Source organism: Mangifera indica, unplaced genomic scaffold (assembly GCF_011075055.1).
Source record: "Mangifera indica cultivar Alphonso unplaced genomic scaffold, CATAS_Mindica_2.1 Un_0091, whole genome shotgun sequence".
In the NCBI taxonomy this organism is placed as follows: Eukaryota; Viridiplantae; Streptophyta; class Magnoliopsida; order Sapindales; family Anacardiaceae; genus Mangifera; species Mangifera indica.
In genome coordinates this window covers 12,384-38,458 of record NW_025401183.1, presented here as the reverse complement: position 1 = coordinate 38,458, position 26,075 = coordinate 12,384, and the positions used below count along the sequence as shown (strand labels likewise).

Sequence of the window (26,075 nt, the reverse complement as noted above, 5' to 3'; positions counted from 1 at the left end):
ACAAAGTACTGAGATAATATTTAACTTAAATATTTTAAAATATTTTTTATATTATTTATTATATTAATTAAAAATAAGAAAATTTTTATTTTAAAAAATTAATAATAAAATAATAAAATTATGATTAAAACAAAATAAAATAACACCAATAATAAAACTAAATTATCATAATAATTTTTAAACCCTCAGACTAAACGCATATGCACCTCTCAAAGTCGAGTATAAAAATAACGATCAATATATTGGGCCTACATACAACGAAACAAAAAAAAGCCTAAGCCCACAATTTAAATTAAGTAGCTTATCAAAACCCCTCGACCCCTCTCCGAATTCATTCACAGCAAATGAAGAGCTTCCTCTAACTTAAGTTAAAGCTGATGGTAGATCCGAGCCTCCTTTGCCGCTTCCTCGTCCTCCGATTGCAACCGTGCACCGTCACTTGCGGGGCCTTCAGATGTTCCATAACGGCCTTTCAGCGATACTACACTACAAATAAAGATGGTAGTAATAATAGAGGTAAATGGTTCACTTTGCCTCCTTTCAGTTCCACCATAAACGGCTCGAATTTGGGAAAGCAGCTGGTCGGCGGCCCAAAAGTCTCCACTTCTGAAATGATGGCGCTTAAATGGGTTCATCAGTGCTGTCCTCAGTTGCCTAGAAGTCTCATACAAAAGCTTTTTCGTTTGAGACAGGTTTTTGCTTCCCAGTAGCAACGTGTTTATTTTATTCATGAAATAATATAGATATCTGCTTGTTATTTATATATATAACACTGTGATGAAGCTTATGGCTTTAACTTTGCCCCATTAGGATTCAGGATTGAGTACGCTGAGAAATTTAAAACTTTAGGTTTTTGAACAAAACTGATCGAAGTGACATTGTCGTTTCTAGAATCTTCAATTTTATTTGAAAACGTTATGAAATTTTGTCATTTTTTAACTTCTCTTGTATGTGACAACTTAAAATCTTGGTGGAAAATGAAGCATCATTTTAAAGTGGCTAGAGTATAAAATTGTTTTCTCAAGGAATATCATCTATGCAGGTTCGAAGAGAATTCATAACCATCAAAAGTTCAGAAAATGGTGGTCAATTACAAGAAAGTAAACTCAAAAGGGTATTTAATAAATCACCTTATTGATTAAAATTAGCTTCTTCTTTCATGTGTACATGATACATAATAACATTTGCTGTTATACTAGTTCATAATGATTTACTGATACTGAACTTAGGCAATCAAAAGTTTGTGTTTTTTTTAAATTACTGGAAGGTGGCAGCCAAGGACTCATTGAAGTTGGGAGATCGAATCTTTCTCCCCATTACCATCCAGGAGTTTCCTACTGAGAAACAGGATTGCCCTTGCACTGACGAAGAATTGAATTATATTCGTAGCCTGGAGTTGTATAAGGTCCTCATGTTCAATTCTTCTATGGTTCTCTGTGTTTTTCTATGTCACTTGAATCACACAACTTTATATGGATTTACAAATTCAGGATTCAGCCATTATTGTTGTCAACAAACCTCCTGGGATGCCTGTTCAGGTAAACTAACAAATGTTGGTCTCTACTTTTTTTTCCCCCAAACTTCTATATTTTCGGCAATTATGATTGTAATTTGTCTTATATTTATGCTGTAACAGGGTGGCATTGGCATTAAAAGAAGTTTAGATGAGCTAGCAGCTACCTGTTTAACTTATGATTACTCAGAGCTGCCACGGCTGGTGAGTTTCCCAGTGACTCAAGTATAAACAATTCACATTATTAATGAGAATATAAAGAGTTTTAACTATTTTTTCCCACTTGAGATGAAACATTGTACTGCCTTTGCCTGCTCAGAAACATGCTCAAAAACGCAACAGTAGCATATTCATTGATTTATGAGGTTGCCGTAAAGTTATCAACTATATACTTAATTATTCAGTCGTGATATGTTTGAATATCAAAATAATATATGTTGTTTTAATGTTTGATTTCGACCTGAATGGTGATTTATCTGTTCAGATTCTGGAAAAATTAATTTTATCTTAGAATTTTGGTAGGAGTTCTGTTTTAGGTCCCCAAGTTTGTGTTTTTGAGAAACATTTTGCCATAGTATTGGATGATTGTAAATTTTATCATTTTCATGTTGTATCTTGAGCTTTTGGTTCACGGTCTTCTCTTTTTGTTGACCTTTTCTGGGTGTCAAAAGTACATGTTCATAATGGAAGTGATTGAGGAATATAGATCCTTATTCATATTTCACAGAATTTTGATTATTACTTTTTATATGTGTTCTGTAGGTACATAGACTTGACAGAGATAGTAGTGGCATATTGGTGATGGGAAGGACGCATACAAGTGCAACAGTTTTGCATTCTGTATTCCGTGAGAAAACTATTGGTGCATCAAAAGATGTAAATGTCTTATGTTTTAGCCTGTAGTTGCTTTATCATTTTAAGCCTTTCATATTCATTTATGTGCATTATATTTGCTCTGGGATAATTTCCATTTATCCTGTTATCTTATTAGGACATTAACAATGAAAAGAGAATCTTGCGAAGATGGTATTGGGCCCTTGTCATTGGATCTCCAAGACGCTCAAAGGGTTTAATATCAGCACCATTGGGAAAGGTTAGTATAACCTTGACTGGAATGCTTAAACAAAATTTACAAAGTTGAAAGGTTTTAATGTACTGCCTTATGGGGACTTGGTTTGATTTGTTGTGTGTGCATGAAAGAAAAGAGAGAGACATCGGATATCTGATTTACAAGTTGCAATTTGAGCTAAACTGCAAGCTATTCTGATGCCTTGTAATTTCCCTGGTTTGTTGGTTGGTTTCCCCTAAAATTTTAACTCTGATTTTACTGACCATCAGGTTGTACTGGACAATGGAAAATCCGATCGAATCACAGTTGTTAACAACTCTCAAAATATGACATCACAGCATGCAATAACAGAGTACAGAGTGATTGATTCATCTCATGGTTAGCAGAGTACTGAATCATCACAGTTGTAAAACAATTTACACCATAACACTCATTCTTGTGGAAATTGTTTTTGTTTATGCATCTTATTCTTGTTGTCATAATGCAGGTTACACATGGTTAGAGTTATCTCCTCTTACTGGTAGAAAGCATCAGGTATATATTATAACCAAATACTATATAGATATCTGTATGCATCATTGTCTCATGATTCCTTACTGATTTTTTACCCTGTTCAAATCCTATTTTAATCATGTTTGGGTGCCACAGCTCCGCGTACACTGTGCTGAGGTGCTGGGTACACCTATAGTTGGAGATTACAAATATGGTTGGCAAGCTCATCGGAAGTGGAAAGAGTTGCATTCATCTGATCTTATTAAGAACTCAAACGAGAAGGTTTCGAAAGAAAAAGCTCTTCCCTTTGGCCTTGATTTGGAGAATGGAAGCATCTTTGGAAAGCACCCTCACCTGCATCTTCACTGTAAGGAAATGATTTTACCCAATGTGTCTCAGGCTGTGCAAGCTATGCAATCATCTTCAGACTATGATCTTTCAGAATTGAAAACCCTGAAGTTGGTTGCACCTTTGCCTTCACACATGCAAAGAAGTTGGGATTTTATGAATTCTTGAACCAAAACCATAATTGCGAAAACTTGCAGATTGGGACGTCATAAAACCGAATTATTAAGCAACCTGACTACCCTGATCCAGACCTGTCAAGTTGTATTAGTTTATTCTTCTACCAGTATGCATACAGTGCTCAAGTCAGTTGTAGGATCCTCCTATTTTAAACCATGAAACCTGACCCAACCCAAATACAATTTGTACACAATAAAGCCTGCCAGCATCTTAACCTTTATATATGTCATTTTCTTCATGCAAGCTTCATTCTTCAAGTCCTGAAGTAGAACTTATACAAAGTCCTTAGAATTTTCTCAACTTCAAGTTTCATATTGTAGTGTTCTACATCATCTCGGCTGTAGCATAAGGTCCTTTAACTTAGGTTTCCTCAGTTTCTAACCATTCTTTTCTTGCTCAACAATTGTGGCGAGCTGGATATTTGTCTGTCGTGGTTTATTTTATTGAAATTGTGAGACAAACTTTGAATGAAACATGCAAATTAACGTTGGATCAATTAAATTCAGTGGGAGTTGCTTACTGCATTTTCATTTCAACCTTTGATTTTAGATCCTTTTATGGATCTTTCTGCTTAGCTGTTTTCTGCAACTTGTTGATCTGAATAACAGTACATGCATGTAATTTTTTTAAGTTGCATATACATGGTAGGTAAAGTCTGAGCATCAGGGAATCATGATGATGAGTTATTACCTGTACCGATAACTAACACAGCATGCTTTAGTTGTTTTAGGTTATGCACATAGTAGGTAGAATATGCATCATTATTATACAATTCTGTTAATCTTCAGACTTAGAAAAGTATGTTTATCTTTGTGGTGGCATTAATCACCAGGGACTCAACATCCACAATTATTATTATCTTCATTTTCCAGGATCCAGAGTCAGCAGAATGGTTGAACAACTTTATCAAACTACTTCATGTAAGTGGATATTACAAATTAATTGTGTCAAGTCAGGGCCTTTTAATCGTATCCTTATAAATTTTCGCATGAAATTGAGATTGTTAGTGGTAAGCATGAAATGATGATAATGATCAAAGGATAAGAACGAGCTGATATTTTGATAATTAAAGGCGACTGAGTTGACCGGCAAACTGTTGGTTGATGTGGGCATATACAATTTCTCTTTTTCAGTGTTTCTCATTGTGAATAGGTGAGAAATCATCCTTCCATAGTTTGCGTTTGCCTTTGCGCCATTTATTTGGACGAAATGAAGACCTCTTTTGGATTTTATAGAAGTATATGTATGATATATCACATTGGTCGATAGTTTTGAAATGCCTTTTCATGTAGTCAACTTAAGTACCTGCCCAACTTTGTTTAACAAAATTCGCTCTTTACTGCTACATTGCATGTTGAATTGGGCATGCTTTTCCCATGGTTCGGTGAAGAAGACTATTCTATTGGCTAGTGAGATTTGAATCAATGACTCATTACCTAATATTCTATAAGAAAGTCCTCCCATCATAGAAAGTTATGACTATGGAAAGGATTATCAATAGTAGAACTAGAATCAATCTTGATCAAATTTAAGTAAGATTTAATTTAACTATCGGTTGGGATCAATAAGTTGAGATTTAAACTTGATTTAAAAATAATTTAATTTTAAAAGGAAAATGAGCTTTAGCAGCCCAATGAATCTACCCATAATCAAGAGTTGCTTTAAAGCTAAAAGAAAGAGAAAGAGAATAGGTTTGGCCAAACGACTATTTCCCACCCAAGGTATGCTGTAATGACAAGTTTCCCCCCTTTAACTATGGAAATACCAAACACCCACCCATGGCCAGTTAAAAGTAACGGGGTTAAGGGTAAAATTGTCATTTTCTCTATAATATTAAAAAATAAACTAAAATATAATTTCCTTTTGCCCCCCTAAAGTTTGAAAACAAAAATTTCCCCCCAGCCTAAGTTTAAGAAAATGGTAGTTTCACCCTAGGGTTTGGTTTTGAAATCTCCGGCGACCTCTCCGGCTCCGTTGCTGACGGCTTCTCCCTCCCGAAGAATCCTCTCCTTCCGGTGATCGGTTTCCTCCCATTTGGAGGCCCGATCGTCGCCGGAAAAGCGGTGGGAGACGAAGAACTTCGTCGGGGAAGACGAAGTTCTTCGTCTTCCCAGACGAAGACGAAGCCGTCGTCTTCGTCTGGGAAGACGATCGTCTTCCCAGAAGAAGACGGTTGTCTTCCCTGGGAAGCCAATCGTCTTCCCAGACGAAGATGACGGCTTCGTCTTCGTCTGGGAAGACGAAGAACTTCGTCTTCCCCGACGAAGTTCTTCGTCTCCCACCGTTTTTCCGGCGACGATCGGGCCTCCAAATGGGAGGAAACCGATCACCGGAAGGAGAGGATTCTTCGGGAGGGAGAAGCCGTCGGCAACGGAGCCGGAGAGGTCGCCGGAGATTTCAAAACCAAACCCTAGGGTGAAACTGCCATTTTCTTAAACTTAGGCTGGGGGGAAATTTTTGTTTTCAAACTTTAGGGGGGCAAAAGGAGATAAAATTTTCAGGCGTTAGGGTTCTGTTAAATTTAACTGGCCATGGGTGGGTGTTTGGTATTTCCATAGTTAAAGGGGGGAAACTTGTCATTACAGCATACCTTGGGTGGGAAATAGTCGTTTGGCCAATAGGTTTTCCTAAAGCTTTAAGGATAGGAAATGAACAAATTATTGTCTTTGGCAAAGTGTCAACTGGTGTGGACCAACTAGAAGAAAGATCATAAATTTAGAAATTATAAGCAAAATAAAAGGAGACAGACAACCCATCATCTTTGTTGACTCCAAAATTTTATGGTAGTGGCTGAAAATGCCTATGAAATATTGCAGCAAACACAATGACCCATGTAGTGTCCCTTCCACAGTTTTGCCTAATAATAAGTCATCCGAGGCTACATGATAATAATAATTTATCCTAAAAATTATTTAGTTTAGCTTATCAATTAATTATGACATATTTGAAATTACCTTATATAAATAAATAATCTAATTATAGATTATGATTAATTTTTAGAAGCTATCAGGATTTTTTTTAATTATTATATTTAATAATTTTTCTACGTCTCTAAATCGAAAAAATTAAAGAATTAGACAATTTGAAAATTTTAACCCACATAAAGCTTTATAAATTATTTGTTAAACAGTCATAATTAAATTATGATAATTCAAAACCAATAAACATAAATTATATCAAACACTCAAATTTTAATTATTGCATAATCAATTATTCATATAATCGTAATTTATAATTTCAATGAAATAGCTGCTAAACAAGTATAATTATAATAATAATTTATTATATGATAATTAATTTATATGTATGGTATAATTTATAATTATTCAATTATAAATATTCATAATTAACCATAAATATTTGACATATGATTTAAAAAGTTGAAGTATAGAATAAATAATTCTAAAAATTGATTATAATTTATTCACCCAATCTATCTAAACATCCATAATTAAATATTATTGTTTGACAACCAACCTTCAACAATAATGAAGAGTAAACAGATCAGACTTCAATTGTCAAAGCAGATGGGTATATATTCTTTTTTTATTTAAATGCCATGCTCATGAATCATGATTGTGTGTCCTTTAGTTGGAACTTGGAACGATGCCTTTTTCAACGGAACAAATTATATTTTTTATGTAAAAATTAAACTTAATTAAATAAAAATCTAAAATAAAGAGTAATACTATCATTTTTATTTTTTAGAATTTAAAAATAATAATAATAATAATAATAAAATATGAAAAATGGCTCTGGCAAATGAAAGTCGAGAGTTATTAGAAAATAAAAAATGTAAATAAATGGAGATGATATTAAGACGAAGAATGACTGATAAAAGAAATAATAAGAAACTAAAATAAGAAACTAAATTTGTCATATCACACATAAACAATAGTTTTAAGTGAACTATTGAGAACTGTGATAGTTGGTGAGACGGTAAAAAAGTAGTGGTCAAACATTTAATTTGACCGGCGATGACAGAGAGAGGATTAGTGGGATTGGAAGAAGAAACTACATTTGATGGTATGAAACTAATGGTTGAAGAAAGAGACGTCGGGTTTAAATTGGTGGTTGGAGTAAGGTTGGATTTAAATTGATTTTTTTTAAGTTTAAATTTAAATTCGATTCGAATAAGTTTAAAATAAATTAAACTCAAACAAGTTTAACTCTGAAAATTAAATATTTTTAAATTTAAATTTTAGAGTGTTTAATTTGTTAAATTCATGAATTAAAAATTTTGATAAAAAATAATATTTTTTTAATTAATATGTATTAAAATAATATCGTTTTAATAACAAACTAACTAAAAATTTGATAATAACTCGAATTTAAATTTAAATTCAAATCAATGCAAATCTAACCTAAGCTGGAGGGAGGAAGAGAAATGATAGTGGTGGTGATTTGGTGATCCGAAGAGCAGGACCTTAAAACTGTGAGGAAAAAATGATTCTTAGTTTGATTCCAAATACTCGATGTTCTGTAATGCGGACCAAAAGATTGCTTCACGGCAACACAAAATTCTCTGAGGATATAATGTCCCCTGAAAAAGAGTTTTTATTTAATTGTGGCGTTCAAGGAAAATTAATTAAAATAAGTAAAATTGTAAGTGTTTATACATTTTTAGGGTATCCTAGAAAAGTTTTATCAAAATAAGTAAACCGTATTTTTTTTACCTTTTTTACCCTTATATTAAAAAACCAAGTAAAAATATTTTTTCTGAGAATGTACGTCGATTTATGGTGGGTAAGAATTTTATAGTGAAACCCTAAATATATATAATTATGTATATAAATATTTTTTATTGTTTCGAACGCTTAAAATGATGTAGTTTCGATGTTAATAGATGTCTGGAAGTGTAGCCGTTGAGAGACAAAAGTGCACAAATTTACAGTGTCGCGCAAACTGCGTAAATCACGCTAACTGCGCTAACACCGCGCAAACACTGTTCAACTGCGCAAACCGCTTGCAAAATCGTGCAAAAATCCTGTTCATAGACTATGATATCTACTTTTGCGCGATGTAAACAGTGTTTACGCAGTGTGAATAGTGTTTGTGCAATTTGTGCGACACTATAAATTTGCGTACTTTTGTCTCTCAACAGCTATACTTCTAGACATCTATTAGCATCGAAACTACATCATTTTAAGCGTTCAAAACATTCAAAAATATTTATATACATAATTTGATATATTTAGAGTTTCACTGTAAAATCTCTAGCCACTATCGTAACCATCATAAACTGACGCACATTCTCAAAAAAAATATTTTTACTTGATTTTTTAACATAAGGATAAAAAGGATAAAAAAAATACGATTTGTTTATTTTGATAAAACTTTTTTGAAATACGTAAAAACATATAAACGCTTAAAATTTTGTTTATTTTAATTAATTACCCGGCGTTCAATGATCCGTTTTTATTTAATTCACCGCAAACGCAAATTGGAGATTGATGGTGGAGACTGACATATGCATGACGCATATCACGGACCAAAGAAAATCAAGAAGCAAACGCTGCTTTGCGATCGATCATCAGACGACACAATTAATCCAAACGCCCCTGTTTCAATGGACCCACTAATCCATCGACGAACCTGACATGGCCAATAATATTTGGCCAGAGAGCACTGATTTAGCAACCCATTCCATCTCACCTACCGCACCAGCTTGCTCAGGTGTTCATACCATTGCTTCGCTTTAAATTTGTCATCCTCTATGGTGGCTATTCATACTTTATTTCCATCTGCCCATTTCTCTCCTTCACGCTTGGCATAACCTCACTGCACACAAAAGCAGAGATTTTGAGCAAATGGGCCACCTTGAAAATGAGAGAACTGTAGTGGGATGGGCTGCCAGAGATCCATCTGGGTTCTTATCTCCTTACTCTTTCACTCTCAGGTATCATTTATCTTCGTTTCTTCACAAGTGTTGATCTTGTTCAACGTCTCATATTTATTGTTTCTCAAATTATTGCAGGAACACAGGCCCGGAAGATGTTTTTCTCAAGGTTCTTAGCTGTGGAATTTGCCATTCTGACCTTCATCAAGTCAAAAATGATCTCGGCATGTCTAATTACCCAATGGTTCCAGGGTAAAGTTATTACCTTTTTTCATAAAACTCTCTATTGCTTTCACTTCTTGATTCTTGTTTTTGCTATATATATGTTTGCAGACATGAAGTTGTGGGAGAGGTGATTGAAGTGGGTTCAGCTGTCACCAGCTTCACTGTTGGCGATATAGTTGGCGTCGGAGTTATCGTCGGATGCTGCAGAAACTGCCGCCCCTGTAACTCAGACATCGAGCAATATTGCAACAAGAAAATCTGGTCTTACAATGATGTCTACACTGATGGCAAGCCCACCCAAGGCGGCTTTGCGGAGTCCATGGTCGTTGATCAGAAGTAATTATCAAAAGCTTTTTCCATTAACCACTAGACCTCAACCTAAAAAACAGCTCAACTTTTTATTGTGACTTAGAAAAATTCCATTGTTTGATGTAGGTTTATAGTTAAAATCCCAGAAGGGATGGCACCAGAACAGGCTGCACCGCTTTTATGTGCAGGTGTGACAGTGTACAGCCCACTGACTCACTTTGGATTAAAACAAAGTGGACTAAGAGGAGGAATTTTGGGCCTTGGAGGAGTAGGACACATGGGGGTGAAGATAGCCAAGGCAATGGGACACCATGTCACTGTGATCAGCTCTTCTGATAAGAAAAGATCAGAGGCTTTGGATCATCTTGGAGCCGACCAGTACCTGGTCAGCTCGGATGCAACTCAAATGCAAGAAGCAAATGACTCACTTGATTATATAATTGATACTGTGCCTGTGTTTCACCCTCTTGAACCTTACCTTTCTTTGTTGAAGCTTGATGGGAAGTTGATCTTGATGGGTGTTATCAATACTCCCCTGCAGTTTGTCAGTCCCATGGTTATGCTTGGTGAGTAAATTTTTCATCTAATTAGTGTTGAAATTTGCGATTGCAGTGAAAATTATTATTTTTTGACCAAATGGGCAGCCTTGAAAATGGGTAAATGGCTGGAATAATTGAGTTCTTATCTTCACCTTTTACATGTTATTCATTTGGACTCCTTTTACATATAATATTGGAAATGCTTTTGTTAGTGGTGGTTGTGTTTTATTTATTAATTGATTTGGTGGGATTGTTTAGGGAGAAAGACAATCACAGGGAGCTTCATTGGGAGCATGAAGGAAACAAAAGAAATGCTTCAATTTTGTCAAGAGAAAGGACTGACTTCAACAATCGAAGTAGTGAAGATGGATTATGTGAACACAGCAATAGAGAGACTGGAAAAGAACGATGTTAGATATCGATTTGTTGTGGATGTTGCAGGAAGCAAGCTTGGTCAATAGAAACACGAACACCATAACAATAAGTACATGTTTGAGTGTGAATTTGTTTGTTTCCATTTGCTACGTTTTGTGTTGGAGAAAATAAATTGAATTTCCTTTAATTTAGTTCTGTGATTGAAATATATCTGGGAGTGGGATCTGTGAGCGTTGAAATCACCAAACATTTCTGGGAAATGGAGAGACAAATGTTATCAAATGTGGGTTGTTCATCAAACTTCTGTTATATGAAAAGTCCATGATATCTAACTCTTCTGGATGGATCTGAAGATGATAAACTGCAGTTTTGTTAATATAATTCTTGGAAACTTGTGAGCCACAAAACATATGTAATAAAAAGTCTAAGAATTGCGATGTGAAGAGGAGTCTCTGTCAACTTTGATTCTTGTGGATAGCAGTTCTTTGCTCAACAGTTCTGGGAAGTCTCTGGAAACCATGACATTTTTAGTGGTCACAATTGGATGCGCACGCAGTGTCTTCATAGTCAAAGCAATTCAATTTTTTTTAAACAAAATTAAATAAATCACACCATTTAAATAAAACTCTAGAATCAATCACTTACATTAAACAAGTCTCAGAGCCGGCAACCTGCACTAGAGCGGCGATCAATTTACTCTACCTTTTCTTTGCGATTAAAGAAAAATTAGAGACTGAGGGTTCATTTGGGTATAAAATGTAAATATAACTTTTAATTTTTAAAAAAATATATATGAAAAATCTTATAAAAACAAGTTTGATAGACATTAATGAATCGAATTATATATGAAAATAGATTTTTTAATTAAATTTAAAATTGATTAATTTTTTTTCACATTTCTCTATGACTTTTAATCTGAAAACAATTTTTTAAATTACATCAAACATATTTTCAAATATTGAAAATCTAAAAACACAACTTAAAAATCGAATTGCAGTTTAGGATTAAGCTAATGAGGTCTCAATATCATCAATGAGCTTCATCAAAATTTAAGTTGATCAAGTATTTGTCTATTCATAAAATAAATATTATTCACTAGGCATTATTGTGTTTTAAGGGGGAAAAAAAAAAAAAAAAAACACTTCAATACGTGACAACTTTCCCATTTATCAAATAAGTTTCGGTACGCCTAATCTTCTGAAATCCATTTTTCACCTTATTTTTTAAAAGGAGAAGAAAAATCAGTCGAAAAAATTTCTGTCTTGTCATTAACATTTTAACACACTTTGTCTACAGCCATATTCTAATTTCCAGGAATCAAACGTTCAACAGACCGATAAATTGATACATTTCGCACATGCAACCCCCTAGTATATGTAACTTCCTACATGGGTGTATATTTGAGGACAAAAAATCGAAAAAAGAATTTGCTCTGATTTTCCAGGTAGACAAAAATATATTTCGACGAAAATGGCATGGGTCTAACTCATTATATTATACTAATCCATTTCATCAAAATTACATTGATCACTGAAGAATCACTTTACCTTGAGCTCATTCGCTTCTCCTCTTCCATTCACTGTCAGCGGGACAGATAAAAGCCAAGAATAAATCGTGCCTTCCCTTCTACACGTGTATTAATCATCAACCCATCTAGTGTTTATGCACTCCTCAAAATTTTCATCACCTCAATGCTGTGCTATCCAAAATTTTAAGCCCTATGTATGAATCATAACCTTTGACTAAAGTACATGTTCAAAAAGTATCTTGAAGGATTGAAGCCGCTTAAAATCACTGCAAAGCCAACTCAAGTTTCAGATGCAAAGATCCCAAACCAAAGACACAATCAGTACGAGCTTTGAAACTTACAAATAGGACAAAGGACAATAACAACTCCAATTGGATAGAGGAAAAAAGTGGTCCTCTCCAGAAATGGCAGTACCGCAGCATAATATTTCTTGTTAGGATATCAATTTAACACTATAATCCACTAGCTGTCCTTAAACATTCAACCCCAATTACAGATGACTTTGCAATTACAAATATATTCGGTGATATTTCCCTCCACAAATTTATTTTTTTTAAAAGTGTGAACAAAACTTCCGGCAGTGAAGTTTATCAAGACTGAAAGAGCAAATAAACCAAAAAGACACATGAAGCTGACTACAGTTGGTTGGAACCACAAGCTCGGTAAAGTTGTGTTCAGTTACAGATATCAAACAATATTAAAAGTTAATTAAATTTGATATATGAACCACTCAGTCACACTTAGGGGCTACAACTCAATCCTAAATACATATTTCACTAACCACCACTTAAAAAAGATATTAGGTACTCAGCATTCTGACATTCAATAATCCAAAACAATTATTATCTGAGGATCTCAGCTTAAGAGTGACAAGAATTTATTGGCCATACCACACAAATAGATTTCAAAATCTGATATTTTCACATCCTGAACAGTGAACAAGGTGTTTCTAGATATCCTGAATCCTAGGTGGCACCCATCACATTATTTTTTATAAGGCAAGCATATCCCATGCACAACATGCACATGAAATCTCTCACACCCAAACATCACTCCTTACCCATTTGCAAAGAAAAGCAATATACTAAATAATACATAAGCTTACCGCCATAACCTAAGAAGTTGAGATAATGATAATAACAAGCAGCCACCATGAAAAGCAGATTTGACAGTAATACAGGAATGAAACCATGAGCTACCAATAGGGGTGACAGAAAATAATGTATAACTGCCACCAAGGAAAAAAATTCAGTCACATTATTGCATAAAGTGAGGCTAAAAGATATGGAAAATTTAAGAAGACAGAAATTACCATGAAGCATAACAAACAATGGGAAGAAAGCATTGCAGTGCACATCAAATGCATACAACCTTCAATCCAAACAAAATCACAATCAGTGCCCAAACAATGAATCAGATTGTAAATAAGCAAAATAAGAGTAAACATGAGTTATACACACACAGAAAATAATCTATCAAGACAAACAACACAAGAATTTGCATTTATAACATTATTAAGAAGCCCATATACACAAATACAAATTTGCAGCCAGCAAATAGGAAGTAAAAGTTCCCTGACTTGCCATTCAACCCGTTGCTCAACCACATGACTGTTTGGAGACTCCTCCCGAAGGTAAGCATTTGTCAGGAACCTGCACAGAAACAGGGAATGAATTTCAGTGCTTCACTGGTTTACAATTACATAAAATGTAGTAACCATAATCACAACTATCAGGAAAAAAAATGGAGAAAGAATAAGAAACATCTTGAAAAATTAAAAAGTAAGTAAGAATACAGCTGATGCAGAGAAATATGAATTTAGAAAAATATATATATATAACGTGTAATATGAATTTCAGAATTAACCAGAATCTTCAAAAATTTTCAAGAAGGTATTAAAGTCCAACATTGTGAGATTCACCCAAGTGAAAAAGAATACCAAAGGATACCTCCATAACAAACTTCAGCACAATCAGTAATATTATAAAGAAAATTTCCAGTATCCCACTCAGCTCTCACCCCTTCTAGTACAAAAAATGTAACATAGAATCCATTTTACAACATTTTAACCACGCCATAGACACTGACAGGATGTAATTCAGTGGATTGGAAAGTTTTTTCACTTGATTAGAGTTTGAAAACCATGCAAAACCACCTTGGTATTTTAACAAGAGCAAAGAATATATATAAACATTATTCTACTGCTACTGACACCAGTAATATGCAGTATTCTACATTTTATTAACACAATAAACCAACAAACTTCATAAAGACAGTGCAAAGGTGAAATACCTCCCCAAAGTCTTTCCAGAAATAAACACAGCTTAAAAATGAAGGGCAATGTAAAACAAATGTGAAATATCTTTATACATAAGTAGCTCTTACCAACAGCATGTGGCCAGAACTGCTCCTGTAATCAGAAAATGGAAAAGCAAAACTGAAATTACAACAAAAACTGCATGTGTGGCACTATGGTCGTACCTGAAAGTATAGGAAGACGTCCTGATAAGGTTATCAGAATGGAAAACCCAACAAAACAGCACATGGTTGAATGAGCAGAACTAAACTAAAAGATATATTGACGTATTAAAGAATGGATCACCATGGCAATAAAACATAGAAATCACAAGGTAATGTTCCAAAGGCACACCAACAAGAAAGGAATTCATAGAAGATCTCCTTTGGAAAGTAAATAGGAACTTATCAATTTCACATTAATTATTAAAACTCACAAAATCTTTCACCTTTCCTAATATCGGTTGGTAAAAAATAATTTAAGGGATACCCGCACCACTCCACCCCCTATATAAATGTTAAAACTGCCATCAAGGATGCACATTACAAACTTACACGGCACAATAAGCTACAGTTGCAACTGACAAAAGGAGGCTGCAGATTACAACAAATGCAGGATCGTCTCGAGCCCATTGATTCTTAGTTTCTGAAATTAAAAGCAAAACAGACAATTTTCAGTTGCATCCTTGTTAGTGATGACATCAGATAATTGACTTTATTCAAGTTTAATTCAATGTAAGGATGGTGAAAAAATGATAATGCCTCTTATCTACCATTTTTCATATTGTTAGTAAAAGTTGTGTGGTTTCAGGTTGGTGAAAATTGCAAAATAACAGTACTGCAAAACGGTGACTAAACAGCTAACCACGCTTTTAAACATTTTCATCTGTTAAAAGGTGCATATACAATTACTGACTCCAGACGTATTCAGAAAAACCACACTACAAACTTTTATGATATACATTATGAAAACTTAAACTGTTGCATAAAAAACTGAAATATACTTTAACAGCGAGGGCACTCACGTTTGTGATACTTGGTATGCTGATAGCTGTAAAGACCATACCATTCCACATGCAAAATGAAGAATCACAATAATTAGAGCATTGCTAACCATCAAAATCAAGACACCAATACTGCAAAATTAATCAGAAATACTCCAATTAAAAGAAACATTCCCTCCTATTTTAACGAGGCATAAATCAGCACAAGCCAATGAAAAAAGCAAATAAATCCATTCATTATAAAGTTGCTAACAGTTTCAGTAAACATGATCAGGTCCACAACTAAACTCCCATTCCAGTTGTAATCTCCATATCAAGGGAAATACTTCAGGGCACAAGAAAAAAAAAAGACAAAATCTTCAACAAAACATAAGATAATTCAAATAATATGTTTACAAAGATGGCACAGATTGTGTACATGAATGAACATTCATGAACGTTAGCCTGCACACCAAGGACGATTCAAGGTTGCATCTCTTAATTCAATCCTTCAGCAGCAATATTTATGATTCATCTGAACTACTTCTACATTCAAGAAAGCCATATTTAGTTCTACAATTGAGGACAGACCAAAAAATAAATTGACAACTGCAGGCATAGATCAGGTGATGACAATAAAGAATACATTTAAATAATAAAACACAATAACAACAATAAGGATTACGGTGGTTAGAAGTTTAATACTCACACCACTTTTGGTGAAGTGCATAGATGAAGCATTTGCCAGAAAGTATATTCAATATCCATTTGCTGCCACTACAATGAATCCAAAAAACAAAAGAAACACAATTAAATGATAATGCTAACTTTTTCAACATCATTTGAGATAACTGTCGTCTCTACCCAAAAACCAAAGTCTATAAACTACAACAGAATGATCCGCTAAAAGAATCATGCAAATAAAAGATAAAAATTTGAACTATGGAACTCCACAACGTCTGAAAATGTTGTCTCAAGAAAGCCTCTAATAGAAATAACGTCATTCAGAATATACCTATCTAATACAATTTTCATCAAATGAAGAAATTAACATGCCATAATCAAACAATCCATTGAACACTAAGTAAAGAAAAAGTTGCATGGATTAAACTGAAGCAGAATTTAACACAACTATACGAGTTTACTCCTAAATTGATCTAATCGGCGAGTTTGGTGCGAAATGAAAGATATCAGATCCACTTGTCAAGAAATTTATATAAAGGACCTTGATGATTCGACGGAGGTACTGAGGGAGCATGGAGTTTGAACGAGACATGGCGGACGACGAGCGCTCTTTAGAGACAGAAGTTGGCAGCATCTCTTATCTCTGTCAGGTTTTTTCGCACAAACGTAGAAAGACGACGACGACTCTTCGCCAATTTGCGTTATTGGACTTGATTGGGCTCAAATTATGAAGTCGGACTTAAAACCAGACTCCTTTTTGTTTTTTGGGCGGGGGGGAAGTAATGCTCTCATGCACAGTGGAATAGTAGTATAATAATATATATTACATAATTAAATAATTTTAAATTAAAAATAAAATAATATATTATTATTTATTTATAAAATTATATACATTATTTATGTATAGTCTTATTATTAATATAGATCCAACTATATTTTCAATTTTTAATTTAGAGTAATTTATACGTACACAATGGAATAGTAATGCTCTCATGCAGAGTGGAATAGTAGAGAGAAAATGACGATTGAGATGAGACCTCAAGTGGCCAAAAAAGTGTAAAAATGTCCTCTCTTTTCAGTTTTAACTGACATTCACTCCCAATCACATGGATGTGAACATCACAACATTATGATGTAGACTTCGTGCGATCGTGTCATTTCTAACAAGTTTGGGTGGTGCAACACAGTCATTTCTCCTTGGGAATAATCACTTTTCCTGCAAAAAACATTGGATAAATCGGTGTCCTGTCATCCGCTCTCTCGCATATGATGCTCATTTAATTTAACTAATTTTTAATATAAAATATAATATTGGTTAAATTTTATTCAAAATTAGTTTCTATTTTAGTAACTATAATACATAATTTTTCAAGATTACAAGAAAAAAAACCTCTAAATAACAATTCCAGTATAAAATATAACACTTGTAAAAGCATATATTAAACTCATAAAAATAAAATAAAAGGCAAAAAGTACAAAAGGCTTTATGATTTCCATCAGTTTAAAACAATTAGAAAATCGGCAGCGGGGATATGAATTTGCCATAAAAGAAAACAGAAAACCGATACGTTTTCTCCTGAAATTTCAATTCAAATGCATTACCTTCAGCTCTCTATCTCTTGAACTTTTTTTAAAGGCGGCAATTTTAATTTGTTTTTTCAGTTACCCAAATTTCCATTAAGTCACCCCTTAATCCCATTATTAGTCACTGCCTCTTCCATATAATTCCTCACTTCTTTCCTTATCATTTCTTGCATCAAAGCCATCAACTCCGGCCAAACTACCCTCGTTTTATTATTGTAATCAGTGCTACTCTCTTCCTTCTGTGAAACCTCCCTTGGTACCCAGCACTGAGTCAAATCGTTCGATTCATTACCAGGTAAGTTCAAAGTAAGTTCAGTCGATACATTGAACGCAACATCACCATTATTATTGATGTTTTTATCGCTTCCATTCTCGGTTTCAACAAACGTCCCAACAGACCCACACATATCCGAACTAGACATCGCCGGTAGACCAGAATCGCTCACGTCGGATCCAGACGGACTCGATGAATTACCAGAAAACGAACCAGGCGCAGATCTTTTCTTCTCTGGATAAAAACTATCTCTTCCTCTTTCGTTGATATCGTCGTTATCATCCTCCGTGGTTATCATCGCGTACTTCCGTTTCAACGTTGAGTTCCAGTGGTTTTTTACGGAGTTATCCGTACGGCCGTTCAAGAGTCTCGCTATGGTCGCCCACTTGTTGCCGAACGTAGCATGCGCTTGCATGATGATCTCGTCCTCGTCGGAGGTGAAGGGACGGTGCTGGACCTCGGGGGATAGCTGATTGCACCACCGCAGCCGGCAAGATTTCCCGGACCGGCCCGGAATCGATTTGGATATAAGGGACCAGTTCCTCGCGCCGTTACATTGCACGAGTTGGTGCAACAGCTGGTCCTCTTCAGGACTCCACGGCCCCTTGATCCGATCGGTCTCTAAAACCCGATTCATACTTCGAATTTTCAACAAAAAAACAACCCTAACTGAATCTTAACATTGACAATTCACACAGACGGTTGAGATTGTGAGAGAGAGAAACTGTTGTTAAGGACACAGACGAGGAGCTGATGGGCTTGGTTTATAAAGGGAGGGGGTTAGGGTAACTGATTGAGCCTGTTAACCGATACGTGTAATAAGCGTTATTTTGAAGGGATGACCGGTACTACTAGGTGACTGGTTTAATATTTTACAGCTGTTATAACGTTCAAGTCCGGTCACGTCAGCTCTTTAATATTTTAAGAGAAAGCCTTGATTATGACCTTTTGACTGGTTTTTACTCGTGCGGATTTTTTATAATTTACTGATTAAAATTTCAAAGAAGATTTATTTAACTTGATAAAATTAATTAATTATTTTATAATAATTTTCAGATATTATTAACGTTAAATCCTTAATTTCTTTCAGAATTTATCTTTGCGATCTTTACTTATGTAGTTAGAAATTATTATAAAATAGTCTTGAATTAAAAAGAAAGAGATTTTTTTTTTTTTGTGTTATTTGGGGAAAGGAAGAAGCTGGGTGAGGCGGAGAAAACGACAACAACGGTTCCAAAATTGAAAAACGGATATGACTGAGAAGTTGTCAGTCCAGCCTGGAAACCTGACATACTAACGGCCTTTAAGTAACCGACACGAGGCGGTCACCGATTTCCTATCATTGCAAAACCGGTCAAAAACTGTCTTTAATTAAGATCGATTTCAGTGAGCTGACCAGCCGGAGACTGCAAGCGAATTACGTAACAGTGGGGTTCATATTTCAAAATGAATTGAGAAAATATTTTAAATTACAAATTTATATTTCAATTCACGTAATATTAATTTATTAATTAAAAAATTCGTTGGATTGGTTGTATTATTTTTTTAGTTTGCTTTGATAATTTAAAAAATTTTAATTATATTAATTAAAACAACAAACTTTTTTTTTATTGCTGGTTAATTATGAGAGATTTGAGGTTCATTTTGGGTCAGCCTAAAGGAAGAATAATGAAACCAAAGGATTAGATCAACGAAAGGAAACGTCTTTGTTTTGTTTGTTTGACTGTAGCCTTTATGCTGATTGTTGCGTCCAAGTTAATCTTTTGTTTCTATCATTAGTGGTACCTAGATATCCTTATCTTTTATGTAAAGATAAGGATCAAGAATCTAATACCATGTGTTATAACAATAGTTATGAGTTATTAAATTATTCAAAGTATTTTAATGGCCAAAACACTAATTTCCACCCAAGGTATAGTAAAATTGTATATTCTCACTTTTTAATTTGTGAAAACTCAAACACTTATTTATGAATTAAAATCTATTAAATTTTCAGTTATGATTAAAGGTAAAATTGTTATTTAACAATAATATTTAAAGTTTATATCTTTTTAGCCTTTTAATTTGAAAAATTAATAATTTCTCTTAAAATTAAATTTTGAAAAGTAACATTTTCCCCCTATCTAGGGTTTCTAATTTCGTCGACGAATTTCTGGCCAACGACGACCTATCTCTCTCTCCTCTTCGTGTCGTCTCTCTCTCTCTCTCTCTCTCTCTCTCTCTCTCTCTCTCTAGTGTTTAATATCCGACTAACGATGTCTGAATTTGATGAAATCTAAACGAAAAGTCAAAACTCTTCGTTTAGATCTTCGTCATTCAAATAAAATCAGCTTCGTCTAGACAACAACGACGGTCTAAATGGGGAGTTGTCCTCCTCCAAATGAGACCGATCTCTTCATTTGGATGACGAAGATCCAAACAAAAAGTTTCAACTCTTCTTTTGAATTTCATTAACTCTAAAGGTCATCGATTATATATTAAGCACCGGAGGGAGACGACATCGGGAAGGAGAGAGATTGGTCATCATTGGTTGAAAATTCGCTGGCAAAATTCGAAAACCCTAGGTGGGGGGAAAATATCACTTTTTAAAACTTAATTTTAGAGAAAAATTGTTAATTTTTTAAATTAAAAAAGTAAAATGATATAAATTTTTATTTTTTAAAATATTATTATTAAATAACGATTATACTCTAAGCATAACTAAAAAATTTAATAAATTTTAGTTTATGAATGAGTGTTTGAGTTAAAAAAAATGAGAGGATAGAAGCTCGGGATTTCATTGTACCTTTAGTGGGAATAAGTCTTTTGGCCTATTTTAAATTTAAAATCGTCCGAGAGCCAATTAATCTATTGTACTTATCCAAGTAATTCCTGAAGAATCTCTTTGATTTATGTTTCCACCAAACACAATTTTAATAAGGCCAAAAGCCTTATTCCCACCTGTAGTTTAGTATGTTCTCAAAGTTGCATCCACAAAATTTAAAAAATTTAAATTCTCACCCATTATCTAAATTATGTTAAATTTTATTATTAATATAAAGAGTAAAAATGTTATTTAATTATTTTATTTAAAAGAAATTTATCATTTTTTCTCGTCTTAGTTTTAAAAATGTATAATTTCCCTCTAATATAGTTTTAAAATTTTACTTTTTTCTCCACCATTTAGGGTTTTCATTTTTTTTCTATTTCAACCACCCCAAACTTTTGAAAACTTTAATTTTACCCTCTCTTCAACTTCATTTTCCAGCATCCCTTCTAACATCCTCTTCCTCCTTCTCCTCCTTTGCTTAAGACTGAATTGACATCGACCTTGCCCTCTCTCCAACACTTGAGCTATCCTCCTCCGACATCACACACGATTTCTCCTCTCTTGACATCCCTTCTCGTCATTTCAAAGATGTACATCAAACTCTAAGGGAAGACTCTAAGGTGATCAATTGAAGAGACTGATTCATCGTACACGAATCTTCAACAAAGCCACTTCTATTTGTTGCGTTCATGGTTGCACCTTCATTTAAGAGGCATGAGAGAGCACAGACAGATGAGAAGTTGACCGAAGAACAGTTGCTAGAGAAGGAAGGGGAAGTAATGGAACCTTGGGGAAGGGAAAAAGTAATTTTTCAAACTTTTGGATGAGAGAAAAATTATTAATTTTTTAAACAAAAAAAAAAAAAGATAAAATTTTAGTATTTTAATATTATTGGTTAAATGATATTTTTGTCTTTATAGTTAATAACAAATTTTAACCGAAATTAAATAACAGGGAAGTATTTAGATTTCTAAGATTTGATGTGTGAGAGTTCAAGAATAAGTCAAACCTTAGGTGGGAATTAGTCTATTGGCCTCCTAATAATTTAAACTTGAAGCAATTATACTTTCAATGGTTAAATGCAATGAACTTCGTGACAAATACCGACAAGCAAACCCGTAAATCATATGTTGGTTTTAAAGTAGCAATCATACAACAATTTACATATTATAAAACTGTACATATTAATGTCAATAATCTTTAAAAATTAGTCCCATTGAATATAAGTTATTGAGTAATTTTCAATTAACAAGTCAAGCAAGCAGGGGGGTAACACGTGGGTGATGAACAATCCTGGACGTTTCCTTCTGCCAAAGTCCAACCAAATCAAATCTAAAGCCTGGCTTTCTCCACACGTGCGTGCATGCTCATTTTAATACCAACAAATTTATACCAACTATTCTTATTCCTTTAATAATACTTCACGTTATGCTCTTTACCATAATATATTATAGACAAAAGGATTATTTCTCTCTAAAGTTTTATTTCAAAATCCCAAAGGCATATTTGTGATAAATAAAAAATTTTAATATCTTTTTATCCTTAAATTTTTGTTAAAATTATCGTTAAATATAAAGATAAAATTATCATTTCATAATAATATTAAAAAATATCTTTTTTATCTTATTTTCTTTTTTAGGTTTTGAAAATTAATATTTCACCTTCGGATCTCAAATTTAAAAAATGATTTTTTCCTTCGCAATTCTTAAGTGTTTTTTTTCATCCCTCCCTCTAGCCACCAATGGTATCTGGAGGCCTCAAATTTTGTTAGACAATAAAACGTCATTCAGATCTAGATAATCATTGTTGTTCTCTAAAAGGCAACGACTCTTTCGTCTGTTATAGGATTGTCACTCATTGGCGAAAGCAACTGGATTTTAAGTTTGGTATCCTAAGAAAAAAAAGTAAATTTTTTAAAACTTAATTATAAAAAAAAAATTATTAGTTTTCTAAACTAAAAAAGAAAATAAAATATAATTTTAATTATTTTGATATTATTAATAAAAAATAATATAACTTCTTAAACATAATACAAACTTTATGAATGTATTTTAATAAATTAAAAATTAAATAAATATTTAAATTTTTTTATCAATCATGTGCGTATATGTATACATAGCACTAAATCTTAAGAGGGAAATAGTTCTTTGACTACATTATAACTAGCCAAAGCTAAAAAAGAAAATAGTGACCATGTGATAGGACCCGCAAACATTATCACCGTACTTGTATAGAAATAATTCTTCAAATGTGATTCATTAAGAAAGAACTTAAAACAATGGCGGGCGTGAGAAATCCATATGAATTGACTTAGTTCGTGTAGAGAGACAGGTGTGGTTAGACTTAGAGGTGTTAACAGGGCAGGCCAGACCAGACCGGCCTCGACTTGGTCTGCCAGGCTATTCACTGAATAGTAAAGGCTCGCGGTGCAGTTCCCACTGCAGACCTCTGTTAATTATTATCTCTTGTTGAATAAAGAGAACAATAAATATTTGTGGGCCCTCTGTTGGGCCAAGTCGGAACGGTAGAATTTTAGTCAACTGAATTCTTAGTTCCTGTTTGTTTTGTTTGTCAGCATCAACTCTTCCTCGTTAGTACACTCTCCATTCTCCTCCTTCTCCCTCCCTTCCCCCTACGTTTCAGTTTCAATCAGAAACCCTGAAACCTTTACGGCCATGGAAGATTCTCTTCGCTTGTCTGCCCATCAAACTCTCTGCGGTGGCTTAGGTCATTTATAGGATACATTCATATATGTATACACATATGTATGTTTATATATATTTTGTTGTTTATTTCATTTTGCCGTTGGAAAACGAATTTATCTTGAAATTTTTTTACTTAATAGATTTGATTTGCTTTTACGATTGAGTAATTCCATTGTTTGTTGAATCTCTACTTGTACGTTCGTATTGCCAACCATCGATGTTGACGGAACACTTTATGGTATTGTACAAGTAAGATATGACACTTGTGGGGCTGAATTTTTTATCCTTTAATGTTTTTAATGTGAACTGTGACAAAGAAATCCCACGAGTTTTATATCTAAGAACACTTGTTTGCGTAAATGTTTCATTGATTTTCTTGTTTATTAAATAATCTGTAACTTAATGATCATTTATTGTGTTTGAGTAGTTGCTGATACTTTGTTGTAGAAAAAATATTGTGCAGGGATTGTATTGCTAGCTTCGGCAACAACTTTATGGTTCCTCTTTGAACGAGCTGGTTATAATCTCTTGTCTTTTGTTTCTAATGTGTTGCTTCTTCTGGTCTCAATCCTCTTCCTCTGGTGCAAATCTGCTTCCCTTCTCAACAGGTAGTTAATTTGAATACCACTTTTGGTATTTATGCTTTGTATATATCCTCCAGACTCCAGAGTGATCATTGTTAGCGAGTATTCAATTTCACGGGTGTTTATATGTAATTCATTGACTTGGGTGGGAAGTTGATGTTAAAAATGGAAAGTAGCATGGGTGGTTTTAAGTCATTAAAATAGTGATGCTGTGATTCAGGCCTCTGCCTCCCATCTCTGATCTAGAAATTTCAGATCATTCAGTTGCAAAGGCTGTCCATGTGATGCGAGTTTGGGTCAATTATGCATTGTCAATTGCTCATGATATTGCTGTGGGTAGGAATTTGAAAATATTCCTTCAGGTTGGCTGCTGATTCTCCTAATTTTTTCTTATGAGAAATTGGATTTGTTAGCATTTTATTAATGGACAAAACTTGAAATGAAATATTTTCTTTGTGATGTGGGTTTGTCATAAGGTTGCTTTTGTGTTGTTGGTGATATCTTTCATTGGTAGTCTCTTCAACTTTTTCACATTTGTCTGTATTGGTTAGTCCTCTGCTAATTAGTTGTATTTTCTGTAAGATTCTTTAGAATTGCTTACAATTCTTTTTTGATCTTTTTGCAGGGGTTCTTCTTAGTTTGTCTATGCCTGTGCTGTATGACAAGTACCAAGACCACATTGATGAAAAGTTGTGCCAAACACAGAGAGTTATCCAAACAATAGAGGAAAATTGATGATAACCTCCTAAAAAAGATTCCATTGCCCCAAAAGAGAGAAAAGAAAACTCAGTAGGCAAGTCTGCTTCTCTTGCTCAGTTTCTCTGTTTGTAAATGGTGCATGCTGCAATTTATGAAAACTGAGTGTTCTTTTTGCATTTGCCATCTCTCCATTTTTTAGAGACTGCTCATCCATAATAGTTGCATGTCTCTGTGTCACAGTATTTCAGTTATAGTGGTAACTATCTAGTGAGTTTATAAGAATGAAACACCTCGTGGTTACTAAGATGCTAGAAGATATTAAAATCTTGATTTTGCTAAATGGTATTCTATTCTAGCAGTTTGTAATGTTCAAACGATTTGAAAATTTCCTTCCTTTCCTATCTTCCTTGTATCGATGTGGTTATGAATGAGGATCTAGAGAATATAATCCACATTCCATTTGTAGATTTTGTTTTCTTGTTGCTAATAATACAACAGTTTTATGTTTGGACCATGTCAGAGTTATGTGATTGTGTTAAGACATGGTGTGGTCTTAAACATGCTTGAAATATATAGTGTCTTATTGGGTCTTTACAAAGGACTGTTTGCAGTGAAATCAGCTAGACCATGGCAAGAAGGTTACTTGTTTTTGTTGGGATGACCCTCTAATCAGGTGTTTTTTTGAGTAACTATCACTGATGAGGGAATAGAGCTGTCTGTCTTTATCTTTTACTAATTAATTTCTGGTGTGGTGTCCTCTTGAACATTTGATAACCATAGTTAATTTCAAGTTGTTTATGTCAGTAGTATGCTTAGAATATATTCGTTTATGACTGGACATATTTGAGCCATGAATGAATTGATTGTGGCCATTTGTGTATCTACTGTCACAATCACAAGTTTGTTAATTTTCCACCATTTATAGCGTTTGGTTTTCCCATTCACAAGTCTCCATCCTTTTTAGCATGTTTTAACTATCTCATCTTTTCTGGATGTGTACTAAAGCATAAATTGTACTTGATACAGGTGGCTATTTGTTTGTGA

General features: G+C 33.9%; 4 protein-coding genes and 1 pseudogene across 8 annotated transcripts; 3 read left to right on the top strand and 2 right to left on the bottom strand.

Annotated features, from left to right (window-relative positions):
* The first annotated feature begins 322 nt into the window (after positions 1-322).
* LOC123207655 (RNA pseudouridine synthase 4, mitochondrial-like) lies at positions 323-4,135 on the top strand. Of its 2 annotated transcripts, XM_044625119.1 has the most exons (10): positions 323-692; positions 1,043-1,114; positions 1,268-1,405; positions 1,491-1,538; positions 1,637-1,717; positions 2,276-2,389; positions 2,505-2,606; positions 2,852-2,960; positions 3,070-3,116; positions 3,231-4,135. In XM_044625119.1, the coding sequence occupies exons 1-10, from the start codon at positions 378-380 to the stop codon at positions 3,588-3,590; spliced, it is 1,386 nt and encodes a 461-aa protein (XP_044481054.1). In that variant the 5' UTR covers positions 323-377; the 3' UTR covers positions 3,591-4,135. The 2 variants fall into 2 exon arrangements, with proteins under 2 accessions (XP_044481054.1, XP_044481055.1); XM_044625120.1 differs by lacking the exon at positions 1,043-1,114.
* Positions 4,136-9,181: 5,046 nt separating this feature from the next.
* LOC123207668 (cinnamyl alcohol dehydrogenase 1) lies at positions 9,182-11,218 on the top strand. Its single transcript, XM_044625134.1, has 5 exons — positions 9,182-9,498; positions 9,577-9,690; positions 9,772-9,999; positions 10,099-10,538; positions 10,770-11,218. Exons 1-5 carry the CDS (start codon positions 9,410-9,412, stop codon positions 10,970-10,972), a joined length of 1,074 nt encoding a protein of 357 aa, XP_044481069.1. The 5' UTR covers positions 9,182-9,409; the 3' UTR covers positions 10,973-11,218.
* A 1,082-nt stretch (positions 11,219-12,300) lies between these two features.
* LOC123207666 (protein unc-50 homolog) lies at positions 12,301-17,174 on the bottom strand. 4 transcript variants are annotated; one of them, XM_044625130.1, is made up of 10 exons: positions 16,918-17,168; positions 16,402-16,469; positions 15,735-15,760; positions 15,265-15,355; positions 14,800-14,895; positions 13,998-14,066; positions 13,727-13,785; positions 13,520-13,642; positions 12,756-12,827; positions 12,301-12,680 (listed from the first exon to the last, which is right to left on the bottom strand). In XM_044625130.1, the coding sequence occupies exons 1-10, from the start codon at positions 17,008-17,010 to the stop codon at positions 12,616-12,618; spliced, it is 762 nt and encodes a 253-aa protein (XP_044481065.1). In that variant the 5' UTR covers positions 17,011-17,168; the 3' UTR covers positions 12,301-12,615. The 4 variants fall into 4 exon arrangements, with proteins under 4 accessions (XP_044481065.1, XP_044481066.1, XP_044481068.1 ...); XM_044625131.1 differs by lacking the exon at positions 15,265-15,355 and having other exon boundaries at positions 15,735-15,845; positions 16,918-17,174; XM_044625133.1 differs by lacking the exon at positions 14,800-14,895 and having other exon boundaries at positions 16,918-17,171.
* Positions 17,175-17,787: 613 nt separating this feature from the next.
* LOC123207665 (transcription factor MYB44-like) lies at positions 17,788-18,903 on the bottom strand. Its single transcript, XM_044625129.1, has one exon. It carries the CDS (start codon positions 18,869-18,871, stop codon positions 18,059-18,061), a length of 813 nt encoding a protein of 270 aa, XP_044481064.1. The 5' UTR covers positions 18,872-18,903; the 3' UTR covers positions 17,788-18,058.
* Positions 18,904-23,718: 4,815 nt separating this feature from the next.
* On the top strand, positions 23,719-25,125 carry LOC123207661 (annotated as a pseudogene).
* The last annotated feature ends 950 nt before the right edge of the window (positions 25,126-26,075 follow it).

Bases quoted from the DNA above. Each gene is read 5' to 3' on its own strand.
- LOC123207655 (XM_044625119.1), top strand. From the start codon at position 378: ATGGTAGATCCGAGCCTCCTTTGCCGCTTCCTCGTCCTCCGATTGCAA. The intron at 1,115-1,267 runs GTATTTAATAAA...AATTACTGGAAG, and splicing joins AAGAAAGTAAACTCAAAAGG to GTGGCAGCCAAGGACTCATT. The intron at 2,961-3,069 runs GTTAGCAGAGTA...GTCATAATGCAG, and splicing joins AGTGATTGATTCATCTCATG to GTTACACATGGTTAGAGTTA.
- LOC123207668 (XM_044625134.1), top strand. From the start codon at position 9,410: ATGGGCCACCTTGAAAATGAGAGAACTGTAGTGGGATGGGCTGCCAGA. The intron at 9,499-9,576 runs GTATCATTTATC...AAATTATTGCAG, and splicing joins CCTTACTCTTTCACTCTCAG to GAACACAGGCCCGGAAGATG. The intron at 10,000-10,098 runs GTAATTATCAAA...TGTTTGATGTAG, and splicing joins TCCATGGTCGTTGATCAGAA to GTTTATAGTTAAAATCCCAG.
- LOC123207666 (XM_044625130.1), bottom strand. From the start codon at position 17,010: ATGCTGCCAACTTCTGTCTCTAAAGAGCGCTCGTCGTCCGCCATGTCT. The intron at 16,470-16,917 runs GTCCTTTATATA...GATTCATTGTAG, and splicing joins ACCTCCGTCGAATCATCAAG to TGGCAGCAAATGGATATTGA. The intron at 13,643-13,726 runs GTAATTTCTGTC...CCTTGGTGGCAG, and splicing joins ATTGTTTGTTATGCTTCATG to TTATACATTATTTTCTGTCA.
- LOC123207665 (XM_044625129.1), bottom strand. From the start codon at position 18,871: ATGAATCGGGTTTTAGAGACCGATCGGATCAAGGGGCCGTGGAGTCCT.